Here is an 18,307-nt window from a genome sequence, read left to right on the forward strand (position 1 = left end):
TTATCAGTTTTATTAGTTGTTTCAAGGAACCAACTCCTGCTTTCATTAATCTGTTCTATTGTTTTTTTTTTGTTTCTATAGAGTTTATTTCAAAGCAGTGAACAACTTTCACTATTTTTAAAAAATGAAACCACCCTCTACTAGTAAATAACTCCTGTAAAATTTCCATCTATTAATATTTATCTTTATAACTGAGGCTTTTTAAAAACAGCTTTTTTTAATGTTTATTTATTTTTGAGAGAGAGACAGAGACAGAGAGAGACAGAGAGAGACAGAGAGCAAGCCGAGGAGGAGCAGAGAGAGAGGGAGACACAGAATCCGAAACAGGCTCCAGGTTCTGAGCTGTCAGCACACTTCCTGACGTGGGGCTCAAACTCATGAACCATGAGACTATAACCTGAGCTGAGGTTGGATGCTTAACTGACTGAGCCACCCAGGCACCCCTAGAAACTTAGCTTTAATGAGTCATAATTTTAATTTGAAAATATGAGATAGTATTACCTAAGCTTGCTCAGTAACAGTAAAGGGTTTAACTTTAATGTATTTGAATAATTAGCCATCTTGATTCTTCAACCTGGCAGACAGATATAATTGCCTCTGATTTCTTACAGAAAATAAAATGTATGCTAACTTCTAAAATGGACCAATAAGGAAGTAGAAATGAAGATATCAAACTAAGAGTTATATCATTTTTTGGTCTTTATTAAGGTAACAAAAAGGAGCTTGGGTCTTAAAAGGAGTTCCTTTAGATGAAATTGCCCTTCATTATGTTGCTTATCTTTTATGTCACAAACTTCTTAAAGTCCTTGACCATGTCATCTATTTTAATAATTTTCTTTCCTATGGTAATATGTATGAGAGTGTGATTTAGTAAATGAACGAAAATGAGAAAAAAATCAAGTAAGAGTATAATTTATAGAGAAAGATCTATCTTTATAAAATTAGAGAAAATGTAGGGCCTGAAACATGCACTAGTCTATGTGTATAGCAAGAATTTCTTGAAATGTGAATTTTACTTTTTTCAAAAAATTCCTCTGTTAGGTTTTTCTTGTTCGAAAGAAGACTGGTCCTGATGCTGGGCAGCTCTATGCAATGAAGGTGTTAAAAAAAGCTTCTTTAAAAGGTAGAAGATGAGAAAGTTTAATAAAATAGAATTTGATAAATCTTGTTTTAACAAATATGCTGTGTATTGCTTGTAAAAATTGAGTAGATTCAGTTTTCTTTAAACGTTAGTAATTGTTACAGTTTTCTAGCCTGTAAGTGATATTTCTAGGTTTGATATTGGCATATACTATAATTTAGTGAGAGTATACCCTGGTAAAAATTTAATGGTATAAAAGTGACACATTTTATTTTACTTAAAATGTACTTGTTTTATTAAGCTATATTATTTTATTTCAAGTTTCTTAATTTTTTTTCTGTTCTATTTGTGTTGGTTTTGCATACTGAAAAAGCACAACCACTTGGATACACATATATACACCATCTTCTAGGCTGTGATAACAATAACATTGCCCAGTTTTTTTTTTAATGTTTTTAATGTTTATTTATTTCTGAGAGAGAGAGAGAGACAGAGAATGAGTGGGGGAGGGGCAGAGAGAGAGGGGGAGACACAGAATCCGAAGCAGGCTCCAGGCTCAGAGCTGTCAGCATAGAGCCCGACGCGGGGCTCAAACTCACAAACCGTGAGATCATGACCTGAGCCGAAGCCAATTGCTCAACCAACTGAGCCACCCAGGTGCCCCAACATTGCTCAGTTTTAATCAGTAAACACATTTGAACAATCGGAGACCAATACATAATAAATGCATATTAACCAAATACCTATTTATGTCACTTTAACCCACCTCTAGATCAAAACTAAATTTGTTGGCTTTCTGATAGTATGGTAATTAATGTCTAGGAATATATAGACTGCCAATTTAGGCAAATTTAGGCACTTATAAAGTTGCATTTTATATTTTCATATTTTTGTTTGGTGAATAATTTATGAGATCTCTACTTAAATTTTATATAGAAGAGTAATATATTCTACTCTACTATAATTTTTAGTTCGAGACAGAGTTCGGACAAAGATGGAGAGGGATATACTGGTGGAAGTAAATCATCCATTTATTGTCAAATTACACTATGGTATGTAATTTTTTTAATTTATGGAATTAGAGAGTTAAGCTTTCCTTTCAAGTAATAATATAATAGGAAATAAATACTTCAAACTGATTTAATAATTCAACTATGTAAAACATATTCATCTGAAATAAGAATAAGAATTAATAACCAGCTTTGAATTGTATTTTCTGTATCTGTTGGTTAACTTGTCTAAGGTAATAAGATAGTATCTTCTGATTACCTGTCTGGTAGTATTTCTTTGCTATGCTGTACCTTTAATGACCTTAGGCTATAAAGTGTGATGATTTATTCAAAGCATTTGGTGTTTGCATGTGTTCCTCTTACATGTTGTTCATAATGAGTATATTCATTTATTTCCTACTTCTATTGGAGAGGACAATGTAGGTATATTAGTCCATTTAAGTTATTCTCTCTTATATTTGGGGGGAGAAGAATACCAGTAAGAAGCAAGTAGGTATAATGGAAAGAACATGAATTTGGAGTCTGACTGTTCTGAGTTTGAATCATGGCTCCATTGATAATTTAATGCATGCATGAGATTGTGAAGTTTGGTTTTCCTGGAGAATTCAAAGGTATATACATCATTAAATCACTGATACATTCTACAATGTCACTTTAAATTTTCAAGAGATAAATTAGCAGTAGATTTAAAAAATTCTTAGGTAATTTTGAAAAATAATGCAGTAAAGTAGGTATTAAATTATTTTTATAAAAAACACTCAAGAAATGTCCACCCATTTTTCTCTTACTCCCTGTTATCCTAAATCTCTTCCTTAAATCTCTAGGGTGACATGACATTAATCAGTATATACCAATTGTGTGCAAAACACTGTATTGAATGCAGTAGGCTCTAGAGGTGAAACAATCTCTGATCTCAAAAAAATTATATCTATGGGGACACAGACATGTAAACGAATTAACTGTACATTCCAAAGTGGAGTTAAGAGAGACATAAATAAAGAACAATGATATCTCAAAAGCAGTACCAAATAATTCTTATGCAGAAGAGGGTAAAGATGCTACAGGAAATGTGAAAAGAGAGAAATCCTTAATAGAGGAAAGCTTAATAGAGGAGTTGGCATTTTTGTTGAGCTTGAAAGAATTAGTAGATTTTCATTAGGTAGGGAGGCAGAGTTCAGGAAGTTTGCAATTGAACACCATTGATCCATAAATCAGGAAAATGATGGTGGTAGACATTTCTGTGTAAAGCCACATGCAAAGTTGATTATGTTCTGGGAAGGCGTTTATAGCTATTTCAACACTAAATTCAATTGTGAGATAATGTTACCCAATAACATTGGACCATTTGAATAAATTCTTAATTCCTTTATAGTGTTTAATGATAAAACTCTAAATTTGTTTATCAAAATTTATACTAAGCTTGTTAAGCCTTTAAGATTGTTCTGTTACTACATTCTAATTTATAATTAGCCTTTCAGACTGAAGGGAAGCTGTATTTAATACTAGATTTTCTCAGGGGAGGAGATGTCTTTACAAGATTATCCAAAGAGGTGAGTATCTGTGAATTTTTACTATATTTTATTGAAACAAAAATCATTTTTGTTCTGATAATTAATTTTTCTATAGAAAAGTTAAATAATTATTCTGTTTGTTTCACTGCATAGTATTTAGTGGATGTGCCAGTTAATGGTATTTTCTGTCTTCCTGTCATTTAGATCCATCTCAATGTGCTACTCATTATTCCCTTAGGCACAAGATCCATATAAATAACTGGATGAAGTAGATGGGGCAAGCCTAGGATTTTGGCTACTCAAGCTACCAAAATGCCTCTGGGAGTAGTGTTTATTTTATTCATGTTTAAAACAGGTGTATGGAGGTATAATTGACATAGAATAAATTGCACATATTACGGTACATATTTGATAAAATTTGACATTCGTATATACCTGTGAAACCATCGTCACAATCAAGATAATAAGCTTATCCGTCGTCCCCAACCATTTTCTTGTGCCCCTTTGTAATTCCTCCCTTTTGCCCCACTCCTACTGAATCTGATTTTTGTCATTGTTTGGTTTGCATTTTCTAGGATTTTATATAAATGGAATCATAGAGTATGTATTTTTTTTTGGTCTGGCGTATTTAACTCAATAATTATTTTGAGATTTCACCATGGTGTTATATGTATCAGTGGTTCATTCATTTTTATTGCTGAGTAGTATTCCACTGTATGAATATGCCACAATTTGTTTATGCGTTAATTTATTGATGGATGTTTGGATTGTTTGCAGTTTTGGGATATTACTAATAAAACTGCTACAAACATTCATGTACAAATGAGTGTATGGACATATGTTTTCATATTTATGGTTAAATACCTAGGAGTATGACTGGGCTATTTGGTAGATGTATGTTTTAACTTATTTTAAAGACACTGTCAAATTGTTTTCCAAGGTGGTATAACTTTTACACTCCCAGCAGCAACATATGAGAGTTTCAGTTGCTCCACATCCTTGCCAACCCTTGATATATGGTCAGTCTTGTTTTCATTTTGGACATAAGTGTGTGTAGTGGTACCTTATTGTGGTTTTGAATTGCATAATTCTAATGACTGATGATGTTGAGAATTTTTCAGTTCACTTATTTGACAACTGTTTATTTTCTTTGGTAAAATATCTGTTTAAATCTTTGGCCCATTTTTGAATTGAGTTGTTCTTCTGAGTTTTGAGAGTCTTTATATATTTTGGATGGTAGGTTGTTTAACATATATGTTGTTTGTAAATATTTTCTTCTGGTCTGTAGTTTATATTTTGATTCTCTTTAACAATGTCTTTCAAAAAGCAGTTCTTTTTAAAAAAGCAGAAGTTCCTAATTTTGATCAAGTCCAACTTAATTTTTTTCTTTTATGAATTTGGTGTCCTATTTAAAAAAATATTTGCCTAATCTCAGGTCACAAAGATTTTCTGTTTCCTACACAATTTGTAATTTTAGGTTTTACATTTAAGTTTATAATCCTTTAGTGTATGGTGAAGATATGTGTTGAAGTCCTTTTTTTTTTTTTTTTGGCATGTACATACCCCATTGTTCTAGCATTATGATTAGAAAAGTCCATGCTTTCTTCACTGAATTACCTTGCGTTTTTGTTGAAAATCAATTGATCATATTTTGTTCTGTTGATCTATTTGTCTATCTTGATTTCAATACCACGTGATTTCTTGATTACCTTTATAATATGTCTTAAAGTAAGGTAGTGCAAATCCTTGAGCTTTGCTCTTCTTTTTCAAAGTTGTTTTGCCTCTTCTGGATCCTTTGCATTTCCATATCAATTTTAAAATCAGCTCTTCACTTTCTACAAAAAAGCTTACTGTGGATTGCATTGAACCTCTAAGTCAATTTGCAAATAATTTACATTTTCATAACATTGAGTCTCCCGATCCATGAATATATTTCTTTCCAGTTTTTGAGTCTTCTTTAATTTCTCTCATCAATATCTTGTCATTTTAAGTCTATAGGTTGTCATTTTCAGTCTATAAGTCTTATGCATTTATTAATCAAATTTACCTGTTTCCTTTGAAAAATGCCATTGTAGGGGCGCCTGGTGGCTCAGTCAGTTGAGCGTCCAACTTCGACTCAGGTCATGATCTCACAACTCGTGGGTTTGAGCCCCGCGTCAGGCTCTGTGCTGACAGTTTGGAGCCTGGAGCCTGCTTCGGATTCTGTGTCTCCCTCTTTCTCTCTCCCTTCCCCACTCATATTCTGTCTCCATCTCTCTCAAAAATAAACATTAAAAAAAATAAAAAAATAAAAAAAATAAAAATGCCATTGTAAATGGAATTGCTTTCTTATTAATTTCATTTTCAAGTTGGATGGAAATACAATTGATGTTTTGCATACTGAATTTGTGTCCCACAGTTTAACTGAACTTCCTTATTACACCTAACAGCTTTTTTTTGTAGACTCCATAGAATTTTCTATTTGTAATCTGCAAATAAGGAGTTTTTACTTCTTTCCCATTATCAACATCATTTCTTTCTTTTATTTGTCTTTGCTGCACTGGCTGGGCCCTCCAGTTCAGTCTTCTATTGAATTGATAAGAGCAAACACTCTTGCCTTATTTCTGGTCTTAGGGGAAAAGCATAATTTTAGCATAAGTTATAAAGTTAAGTATAGGTCTTTTTACATGTTCTTTATCAAGTGAAAGTTCCTCTCTGTTACTTGTTTGTTGTATGTTAGATTTTGTAATATTTATTTATTTTTTCTTTTTTTCCCTAAATGTTTATTTATTTATGTGGGAGCAGGGAAAGGGCAGAGAAAGAGGGAGAGAGAGAATTCCAAGCAGGTTCCATGCTGTCAGCAAAGAGCCCGATGCAGGGGTCAATCCCACGAACCATGAGATCATGACATGAGCCAAAATCAGGAACTGGATGCTCAACCAACTGAGACACCCAGGCGCCCCTGTAATATTCTTTTACTGCCATTATTGAGGTGTTATATATTTTTTCTTCTTTAATGTTTTTTTTTAATTTTTTTTAATGTTTTATTTATTTTTGAGACAGAGAAAGACAGAGCATGAACGGGGGAGGGCCAGAGAGAGAGGGAGACACAGAATCTGAAGCAGGCTCCAGGCTCTGAGCTGTCAGCACAGAGCCCAAAGCGGGGCTCGAACTCACGGACCGTGAGATCATGATCTGAGCCAAAGTCGGACGCTTAACCAACTGAGCCACCCAGGCGCCCCTCTTCTTTAATGTTTTAATAGGTGAATTACATTGATTGATTGTCAAATGTTGAAGCAATCTTGCCTATGGATGAACCCCCACCATGTAATCATGATGCATTATCTTTTTTGCATATTGGTGGGTGATATTTCCTAAATGCTTGTTAAGAATTTTTACATTTATTTTTATGATTGACATTTGACTATAGATTTTGTGTATTGTTTATGCCTTGTTTTGATGTCAGAGCAAATCTGGTTTCATAGAATGAGTTGGGTAGTGTTTTCTCCTGTTCTGTTTTTTTAGAGAATTCAATGTTAAATTGTTATTAAAGTCTAGAAGAATTCAATGTTAAATTGTTACTAAATGATTGGTAGAATTCACCAGTGAATCTATCTGGCCTGAAGTTTTTTAATGGTAAGATGTTTTAACTACAAATTCAATTTGTTTAAGAGACTTGGAGGTATTAAGTTTATCTTTTTTTTTTTTTTTTTGAGTGAGCTTTGGTATCTTTGCCTTTTAAAAATTTAACCATTTTACCATTTTAGCAAATTTATCAAATTCACTGGCATGAAATTGTTCATAATACTCCCTTATTATCCTTTTTATAGCAGTAGAAGCATTAATGATACTTGTATCACCATACCTGATGTTCTTATTTTGTCTCTTCTCTCTTTTTTATCTTGCTTAGCCTTGCTAGAGGTTTATCAATTTTATTTTATTTTTTCTCAACAAATCAACTGGCTTTGGGCTTCACTGATTTTCTCTATTCCATTTCATTGTTTTCCACAGTAACTTTTATTAGTTCATTTTTTTCCTGCTTACTATATATTTCACTAACTTTTCAGGTTTTTAAGATGGAAGCTGAAGTTACTAATTTGAGACCTTCCATCTTTCCTAACATAGGTGTATACTGTTTTAACCATCTCTCTGAACAATACTTTAGCATTATCCCACATATTTTGATATGTGATGTTTTTATTTTCCTTCAGTTTCACGTACTCTCTAATTTCCTTTTTATTTTTTCTTTGATGGAGTATTTAGAAGTATGTTATTTAATTTATAAATATTTTGGCATTTTCCAGATAACTTTGTATTATTGACTTCTAATTTATTTTCATTGTAGTCATAAACCATAGTTTGTATGACTTCAATTCCCTTAAATTCACTTATAATTATTTTATGCTTCAGTATATAGTATATTTTTGTAAATGTTCTGTGTATACTTAAGGAGAATGTGTATTCTGATTTCGAGTAGTGGAAGGTCCTAAATGCAATTAGATCAAGTTGGCTGATAGTGGTATTAAGTCTACTGCATTCTTAATTTTTTGCCTATATATTCTATAAATTTTTGTGATACAGAGATTGAAAACTTTGACTATAATTATATATTTATCTTTTTTCTGTTAATTTTAAATTTCTGTTAAGTTTTGGTTTATGTATTTCAAAGTTACTGAGTGTGTAAATTTTGGGGATTATCATTTCTTTTTGATAAACTGATACCTTTATTATTATGAGATGACTTATTTTAACACTGTTAATGTACTTAAAGCAATTATCCTTGCTTTTTATCCAATCTGAAAATCTATGCCTTTTAATTGTAAAAGTACTTAAAGCAATACTTAAAGCAGTACTTAAAGCAATTATCCTTGCTTTTTATCCAATCTGAAAATCTATGCCTTTTAATTTTAATTTGAGTGTTATATCTGTTACATTTAATATGATTATTGATTTGGCTGTGTTTAAATCTCCAATTTTGCTGTTTATATGGGTTTTTTTGTCTCATCTGTTCTTTGTTTTTCCCTATTTTCTGACTTATTTTTAAATTGATGTACAACTTTATATTAGTGTCAGGTGTACAACTATGATTTGACACTTGTGTACACTGCAAATTGATCACCACAGTAAATCTAGTCATCATATTTCACCACAAAAAGTTACCAATTTTTTTTCTTGTGCTAAGAATTTCAAGATCTATTCTTGTGTCATCTATAAATATTCACTACAATACCACTGACTGTAGTCACCATGCTGCACACCACATACCCACCACCTATTTGTTTATCACAACTGAAGTTTGTACCTACTGACCCCCCCTCACCCATTCCTCCACTCACCAACCATCCTTTGTCAGGCAGCCACCACTCTTCTCATTTCTATGACTTTTATTATATTTGTTTGTTTTGTTTTTTAGATTACACGTGAAATAATATGCTATTGCGATTCTTTGACTTATTTCATGTAGCATAACACCCTCAAGGTCCACCCATGTTGTTACAAATGGAAAATTTTCCTTCTTTTTTATTGGTAGATAATACTCCATTGTATACATATACCACCTCTTCTTTATCCATTCATAAATCAATGGACACTTAACATGATTTCTGTATATTGGCTGTTGTAAGTAATGCTATAGCAAACATAGGGGTGGACATCTTTTCAAATTGGTGTTTATATTTCCTGTGGGTAAATATCCAGCCTTGAAATTGCTAGATCACATGGTAGTTCTGTGTTTTTAATTTTTTGAGGAATCTTCATATACTGGTTTGCATAGTGGCCATACCAATTTACATTCCTACAAACAGTGCATAAGTGATCCATTTTCTCCACATCATCCTCAATAGTTATTATTCTTTTCTTTTTGATGATAGCCATTCTAACAGGTGTGAGGCAATATCTCATTGTGCATTTGATTTGCATTTCCCTGATGATTAGTAATGTCTTCTTTGAAAATATGTCTATTCAGATCTTCTGATCATTTTTTAAAATCAAATTGTTTTTTATTTTTTGGTGATGAGTTGCAGGAGTTCATTATATATTTTGGATAGTAATACCTTATCAGATATGTGACTTGCAAATATTAGTATGTTGCCTTTTCATTTCATTGATATTTTTCTTTGCCGTGCAGGAGCTTTTTTGTTTGATGTGGTCCCACTTGTTTATTTTTGCTGTTGTTACCTTTGGAGTCAGATTAAAAAAAAAAACATTAAGATCAATGTCAAGGAGTTTTTACTGCCTAAGTTTTCTTTCAGGAGTTTTATGGTTTTGGGTCCTATGTTTAACTCTTTAATCCATTTTAACTTAATTTTCTTTGTGTGTATGGTATAAGATATTAACCTAGTTGCATTGTTTTCATGTGGCTATCCAGTTTTCCCAACAACATTTATTAAAGAGACTATCTTTTCGCCCTTGTATATTCTTCCTTTATCATAATTTAATTGGCCATATATGTATAGGTTTATTTTTGGACTCTGTTCTATTAAGGTATGTGTCTATTTTTATGTCAATACCATATTATTTTTCTTACTATAGCTTTGTAATGTAGTTTTAACTCAGGGAGCTTGATGACTACATTTTTTTTTCTTTCTCAAGGTTGCTTTGGATATTTAAGATCTTTTATTATTCCAAACAGATTTTAAAATTGTTCATTCTAACTTTCTTCAATAATGCCTTTGGAATTATAGTGGAATTGCATTGAATTTGTACATTTTTCTTGGATAATGTGGACATTTTAACAGTATTAATTCTTCTGATCTGTAGTGGAGAATATTGTTCCATTTATTTGTGACCTTTTCCATTTATTATTTTTTTTAATTTTCCAGTTAGTAAACATACAGTGCAGTCTTGGTGTCAGTAGTAGAACCCAGTGATTCATCTCTTACATGTGATAGAGCTCATCTCAAAAAGTGCCCTCCTTTATGCCTTTCACCCATTTAACTCACCCCTCCAGCAACCCTCAGTTTGTTCTATGTATTTAAGAGTTTCTTATGGTTTTATCCCCCTTTGTTTTGATCTAATTTTTCCTTCCCTTCCCCTATGTTCATCTGTTGAGTTTACCAAATTCCACGTATGAATGAAATTATGTGGTATGTCTTTATCAGACTGACTTATGTCACTTAGCATTCTACTCTCCAGTTCCACCCATATTGTTGCAAATGGTAAGATTTTATTCTTTTCATCACCAAGTAGTGTACCATGTTGTATGTACATCTTCTTAATCCATTCATCAGTTGAAGGACATTTGGGCTCTTTACATAATTTGGCTATTGTTGAAAGCACTGCTATAAACATTGAGGCACACATGCCCCTTCAAATCAGCATTTTTGTATTCTTTGAATAAATTCCTAGTAGTGCAATTGCTGGGTTGTAGGGTAGTTCTATTTTTAATTATTTAAAATTAAAAATGGAACCTCCATATTGTTTTCCAGAATAGCTGCAGCAGTTTGCATTCCTACCAACAGTACAAAAGGGTTCCCCTTTCTCCACGTTCTTGCCCAAATCTATTGTTTCCTGAGTTGATTTTAGCCATTCTGACTGGTATCTCCTTGTGGTTTTGTTTTGTATTTCCCTGATTATGAGTGATGTTGAGCCTCTTTTCATGTGTCAGTTAGCCATCTGGATGACTTCTTTGGAAAAGTGTGTCTATTTGTGTTTTCTACCCATTTATTCACTGGATATTTGTTTTTTTGTTTTTTTTTTTTTGGGGGGGTGTTGAGTTTGGTAAGATCTTTATAGATTTTGAATACTCATCCTTTATCTGATATATCATTTGCAAATATCTTCTTCTATTCCATCAGATCCCCTTTAGTTTTGTTGATTGTTTCCTTTGCTGTTCAGAAGCTTTTTATCTTGATGTGGTCCCAATAGTTCATTTCTGCTTTTATTTCTCTTGCCACTGGAGACACGTCAAGTAAGAAGTTGCTGTGGCCTAAGTGAAAGTGGTTGCTGCCTGTATTCTCCCATAGGATTTTGATGGTTTCCATTATCACATTTAGATCTTTCATCTATTTTGAATTTATTTTCATATGGTTTAAGAACGTGGTCGAGGTTCATCCTTCTGTATGTTGCTGTCCAGTTCACCCAGCACCATTTGATAAACAGACTGTCTTTTTGCCATTGGATACTCTTTTCTGTTTTGTTGAAGATTAGTTGACCATATATTTGGGTGTCCATTTCTGGGTTCTTTATTCCATTGGTCTATAGGTCTATTTTGTGCCAATACCATCCTATCTTAATGATATTGCTTTGCAATACAGGTTAAAAGTCTGGGATTGTGATGTCTCTACTTTGGTTTTTTTTCAACATCACTTTGGCTATTCAGGGTCTTTGTGGTTACATACAAATTTTAGGATTGTTTGTTCTAGCTCTGTGAAGAATGCTGGTATTATTTGGGTAGGGATTGCATTAAATGTGTTGATTGCTTTGGGGAGTATTGATATTTTAACAATATTTGTTCTTCCAGTCCATGAGCATGGAATGCTTTTCCATTTCTTTATGTGTTCTTCAATTTCTTTCATCAGCTTTCTATAGTTTTCAGCATAAAAATCTTTACATCTTTGGTCAGGTTTAATCCTAGGTATTTTATCATTTTTGTTACAATTGTAAATGGGATCGATTCCTTGATACCTCTGTCTGTTGCTTCATTATTGGTGTATAGAAATGTAACTGATTTCTGTATGTTGATTTTATATCCTACGACTTTGCTGAATTCATGTATCAGCCCTAGCAGTTTTTCTTTTTCTTTTTCTTTTTTTCTTTTTTTTTTTTTTGTGGAGTATTTCGGGTTTTCCATGTAGAGTATCATGTCATCTGCAAGGAGTAAAAGTTTAACTTTATCCTTGCCAATTTGTATGCCATTTATTTCGTTTTGGTTTCTGATTGCTGAGGCTGGGACTACCAACACTATGTTGAACAACAAGTGGTGAGAGTGGACATCCCTGTCATGTTCCTGATCTTACGGGGAAAGCTCTCAGTTTTTCCACATTGAGGATAATAGTAGCTGTGGGCCTTTCATGTATGGCTTTCATGACGTTAAGGTATGCTTCTTCTATACCTACTTTCTTGAGTGTTTTTATCAGGAAATGATGCTATATTTCTCAACTGCTTTTTTTTGCATCTATTGACTGGATCATATACTCCTTACCCTTTCTTCTATTAATGTGATGCATCACGTTGATTGATTTGCAAATATTGAGCCAGCCCTGCAGCCAAGGAATGATTTAAAGTTGATCATGATGAATAATTCTTCTAATATACTGTTCAATTTGATTTCCTAGTATCTTGTTAAGAAATTTTGTATCTAGGTTAACATGAATATTGGCATGTAATTCTCCTTTTTAGTGGGGTTTTGTCTGGTTTGGAATCAATATAATGCTTGCTTCATAGAATGAGTTTAGAACTTTTCCTTCCATTTCTATTTTTTGGAACATTTTGAGGAGAATATGTATTTACTCTTCCTTAAATTCTGGTAGAATTCCCCTGGGAAGCCATCTGGCCCAGGATGCTTACTTGTTGGAAGGTATTTGATAACTCATTCAATTTCTTTGCTGGTTATGGGTTTGTTCAAAATTTCTAATTCTTCTTGTTTGAATTTTTGTAGTGTGTGAATGTTTAGGAGTTTCTCCATTTCGCCCAGATTGTCCAGTTTTTTGGCATATAATTTTTCATACTATTCTCTTATAATTGTTTGTGTTTCTGTGGTGTTGGTTGTGGTCTCTCCTTGTTCATTTGCGATTTGATTTATTTGGGTCCTCTCTCTTTTCTTTTTGGTAGTCCATATAGGGCTTTATCAATTTTGTTTATTCTTTCAAAAAACCAGCTCTTAGTTTAATTAACCTGTTCTACTGTTTATTATTATTATTATTATTATTATTATTATTATTATTATTCTGTATTGTTTATTTCTGCACTGTTCCTTATTATTTCCCTTCTTCTGCTGGCTGTGGGCTTTATTCAGTGCTCCTTTTCTAAGTCCTTTAGGTGTAAGGTTAGGTTGTGTATTTGGGACCTTTCTTGCTTCTTGAGATTGGGCTGAATTGCAAGGTATTTTCCTCTTAGGCCTGCATCCCAAAGGGTTTGGACTATTGTGTTTTAATTTTCATTTGCTTCCATGTATTTTTTAATTTCTTTAATTTCCTGGGTAACCCATTCATTCTTTAGTAGGATGGTCTTTAACCTCCATGTATTTGAGGGATTTCCAATTTTTTTTCTTGTGGTTGACTTCAAGTTTCATAGTATTGTGATCTGAAAATATGCATGGTATGATCTTGATCTTTTTGTACCTGTTGAGAGCTATTTTGTGACACAGTATATGATCGGTTTTGGAGAATGTTCCATGTTCACTCAAGAAGAATGTGTATTCTGTTGCTTTAAGATGAAGTGTTCTGAATATATCTGTGAAGTCTATCTGGTCCAAAGTGTCATTCAGTGTTGTAGTTTCCTTATTGATTTTCTGCCTAGATGATCTGTCCATTGCTGTTAATGGAGTACTAAAATCTCCTGCAATTGTGACAGTATTATCCATAAGCTTGCTTATGATTGTGATTAATTGATTCATATATTTGGGTGCTATCATATTGGGGGCATAAATATTTATAATGTTAGTTCTTCTTGATGGATAGACCCTTTAATTATGATATAATGCCCTTCATTTCTTGTTACAGTCTTTGGTTTCAAATCTAGTTTGTCTGATATAAGTATGGCTACTTTGGCTTTCTTTTGATGTTTGTTAGCATGTAGATGGTTCTCCATCACATCACTTTCACTCTTCAGGTGTCTAAGTTTAAAATGAGTCTCTTGTAGGCAGCATATAGATGTATCTTTTTTTTTTAAATCCATTCTGATGTCCTGTACTTTTTTGATTGGGGCATTTAGTTCATTTATATTCAGAGTGATTTTTGAAATATACGAATTTAGTGCCTTTGTGTTATCTATAGATTTCATGTTTGTTATGATGTCTCTGGTCTTTTTCAGTCTTTGCTGCTTTCCACTCTCACGGTCCCCCTTAGGATCTATTACCAGACTATTTTAGTGCTCAAGAACTCCCATAGTTTTTGGTTGTCTGGGAAAGTCTTTATTTCTCCTTCTATTCTGAATGGCAGCTTTGCTGTGTAAAGGATTCTTGGCTCCATAGTTTTTATGTTCAGCACATTGAATATTTCCTGTCACTCCCTTCTGGCCTGCCAAGTTTCATTGGACAGGTTTTACTAAGAGGTTCTACTAACCTTATGTATCTACCCATGTAGGTTAAGAAATGTTTGTCCCTAGCTGTTTTCAGAATTCTCTCTGTCTTTGTATTTTGAAGTTTCACTATGATATTTTGTGGTGTTGACCTGTTTTTGTTGATTTTGAAGGGAGTTCTCTGTGCCTCTTGGACTTGGATACCTGTTTCCCTTCTCAGGTTAGGGACGTTCTCAGCTATACTTTGTTCAAATAAACCTTCTGACCCTTTCTCTTGCTCTTCTTCTGGAACTCCATTGACACAGATATTTTCATTTCATGGAATCACTTAGCTCTCCAATTCTCCCCTTGTGATCTAGTAATTTCCTTTCCCTATTTTTTTCAGATTTATTATTTTTCATAATTTTTCTTTTATTTCACCTATTTTCTCATCTGCTTCTTTCATCCTTACTGTCATTGTATCTAATTTATTTTGCATTTCAGTTATAGCATTTCTAAATTCATCCTGACTAGTTCTTAGGTTTTTGATCTCTGCAGCAAGAGTTTCCCTGGTGTGTTCTATGCTTTTATCAAGCCCAACTATTAGTCTTAGGACTGTTATACTAATTTTTTTTCATGGGGTACCTGGGTAGCTCAGTCGGTTAAGTATTTGAATTCATCTCAGTTCATGATCTAGTGGTTTGAGAGTTCGAGCCCCATGACCACATCAGACTCTGTACTGACAGCCCAGAGCCTGGAGCTTGCTTGAGATTATGTGTCTTGTTCTCTCTGCTCCCTGCTCCCCAGTGCTCATGGTCTTTCCCTCTTTCTCAAAAAATAAATATTAAAAAACTGTGTTTCAATGTTTTTCAGATATCTTCTTATATCTGTTTTGAGCAATTCTCTGACTGTGATTTCTTCTTGACCTTTCTTTGGCGAAAGGTCCTCCAACTTGTCATTTTGCCAAACTTCTGTCTTTTGTGTCTTTTAAAAGCTTGTTATATGTCCTACCCCTGAGTGTACTACTATATTATAGAGGCGCCATACATTGTCCTGACCTGGCACTTCAGGATGTGGTTTCGGTGTATGTTGCATGCACCTGTTGTTATGTTTTGGCTGGTGTATTCTACTGGTCAGTCCTCTGCAGAGCTCCTCCTTGATTGTAGCGGTGGAGTGTTTGGACCCTCAACCAGATATGCTTTGATTTTTTTATTGAAATGGATGTGGAAATAAAAGAAGGAAAAGTTGGGTGGGGGGGAGGCGAAGACTGATCCTATAAAAAAGGAAAAATGAAAGGGGCAGTAAGAAGAGCAGAGAATCAAAAAACTATAAGGTTAAACCAGAGAAAGAGAAAGGGAATTAAAAAGAAGAAAGGAAAAGGTGGAAAAAGAAAAGAATAAAGATGCCTGATTAAACAAAGAAACAAACAAATGTGTGTGTGTGTGTGTGTGTGTATTTATAGTAAGAATTGACCCAAAACAAATCAGAAATGATGAGCCTGATTCCAAAAGAAACAAAAAATAATGTAGAAAAAAATGAAAAATAAAATAAAATAAGTGAAAAAGATATGTCTATTGGTTCCTGGGACCAGTAGCTGTGCTGGACTGGAGGAGAGTCTGATTGAGTTGGGGCAGTCTTGCTCCAGTAGATAAGCAGTTGCCTGCATGGACTTAGGGGATTTGGTGTAAGCCTGTCCCATCTCTACTGGGGTCCCCTGTGCTGCTCTCTGAAGTCCCACCATTTTGGTGTTGGGGGTAAAATGGTAACACCCCACTCTGTCCTCCCCAGACTAGGTATCTCAACCCACGCCATTCAGGCAGCCCTCATAGAATAGTGAAGGCGGTCAGCTTGCCCTGCTCCACAGTTCTCCTTCACCTTCTAGGTACTTGGCTGAGCTTCAAAGCCCAAAGTCTTAAAGGACCCAGTCTGTCTGGCTTTTCTCCCCTGTTGCAGAGTAGAGCCACTCTGCCCTGCTGATAAAAGGCCTTTGGCTGACACCTGCAGGGTCTTTTGTCTTTGGGAAAGCAATAAACCTTCTTCCCAAAGTCCTCCAGGAAGGGGGCTGTTCTGTCCCAGTGTGCCCCTGAGAACGCTATACCACGCTATGTACTCCTGGGCCAGCTCTTACCTGCCCACGTGTGCAAACCAAGGCTCCCAGCTTTGTTCCAGAGAAAGTCACACACTTTCAGACCTCCCAAGTTTCAGCTTCTAAGGCTGTTTGCAAAAAATAAACTGGCCCTTTCCATATTTCTTGTTTCCCAGTCTGTGATCCAGTGAGGTTTTTCTTTTGTGCTAATGTGATGCTGCACTTTCACAACCCCTTTCTCTTTCTCTCTTTTTTGTCTCTCCACAGAAAGGGTTCCCTCCCCTCAGTGCCTATGCCATTTTATCACCCCCAATTCACATGCAGGCACCTCGATCCTGCCAAGCTGTCTCCCTCCAACTGTGGAGATCCTTCTGACAATTCACAGATTGCTTTCATGGGTGTTCCAAGTGATCTGACCTCAATAAAGCTGTGTTTGAGGGACAACAAAAATCCCGGTCGCCCTACTTAACTCACATCTTAATTCCCTCTTCAATTACTTTCATCAATGTGTTATAGTTTTCAGTGTACAGATTTTTAACCCTTTGATTAAGTTTATATGTAGATATTTTTTATTTTTTAAATAATATAATATAAATGGATAGTTTTCTTAATTTCTCTTTCTGATAGTTCATTATTAGTTTATAGAAATGCAACAGATATTGCATGTTGATTTTGTACCTTGGAAGTTTACCGACTTTGTTTATTAGTTCTAACACTTTTTTTTTAATGGAGTCTTTAGTGTTTTCCATATACAAAATTATGGTGTCTACAAATAGTGGTGGTTTTACTTCTTCATTCCAATTTGGATGCCTTTTTAATTATTTTTCTTCCTAATTGGTCTAGTGAAGATTTTTAATACATATGTTGAATAAAAGTGGAGAAAGTGGACATCCTTGTCTTGTTCCTATCTTAGGAAGCTTTTCACAGTTGAGTATATTAGCTGTGGACTTATTTATTACATTGAGGTATGTTCCCTCTACACCCACATTTTTGAGAGATTTTACTTAAAAAGGTGTTGAATTTTGCCACAGGTTTTTTTTCTACGTCTACTGACATGATCATGTAATTTTTATCCTTTATTCTGTTAATGTGGTGGTTCATGTTTGATTTTTCGGTGTGGAATCATCCCTGTATCCCTGGAATAAATCCCTCTTGATTATGGTATACAGTTCTTTTAATGTGTTGTTGAATTTGGGAATATTTTGTTGAAAATTTTTGAATCTATGTTTATCAGGGATATTGCGCTGCACTTTTCTATTTTTTTTTATTTCTCTTGTTTCTTTTAGTTTTTTTAGTACCTTGTGCAGTTTCATTATCAGGATAATTCTGGCTTCATGCAATGATTTTGGAAACTTTGCCTCTACTTCATTTTTTTTAATATAGTTTTAGGATAGGTACTCACTCTTCTTTAAATGTTTGATAGAATTCAACTATGAAGTTGTCTGACTTTTGTTAGGAGATATATATATATATATATATATAT

General features: G+C 33.9%; 1 protein-coding gene across 1 annotated transcript in view; it reads left to right on the forward strand.

Annotated features, from left to right (window-relative positions):
- RPS6KA6 (ribosomal protein S6 kinase A6) overlaps positions 1-18,307 on the forward strand; it is a 117,059-nt gene that overhangs the window by 32,629 nt on the left and 66,123 nt on the right. The window contains exons 3-5 of the mRNA XM_040467869.1: positions 1,042-1,123; positions 2,053-2,133; positions 3,562-3,641. Of these exons, the coding sequence (XP_040323803.1) occupies positions 1,042-1,123; positions 2,053-2,133; positions 3,562-3,641 (243 nt within the window). The remainder of the gene's footprint in view (positions 1-1,041; positions 1,124-2,052; positions 2,134-3,561; positions 3,642-18,307) is intronic.

The sequence above is a fragment of the Herpailurus yagouaroundi genome, unplaced genomic scaffold, assembly GCF_014898765.1.
Source record: "Herpailurus yagouaroundi ecotype Mexico unplaced genomic scaffold, PumYag 67623, whole genome shotgun sequence".
Lineage (NCBI taxonomy): Eukaryota > Metazoa > Chordata > Mammalia > Carnivora > Felidae > Herpailurus > Herpailurus yagouaroundi.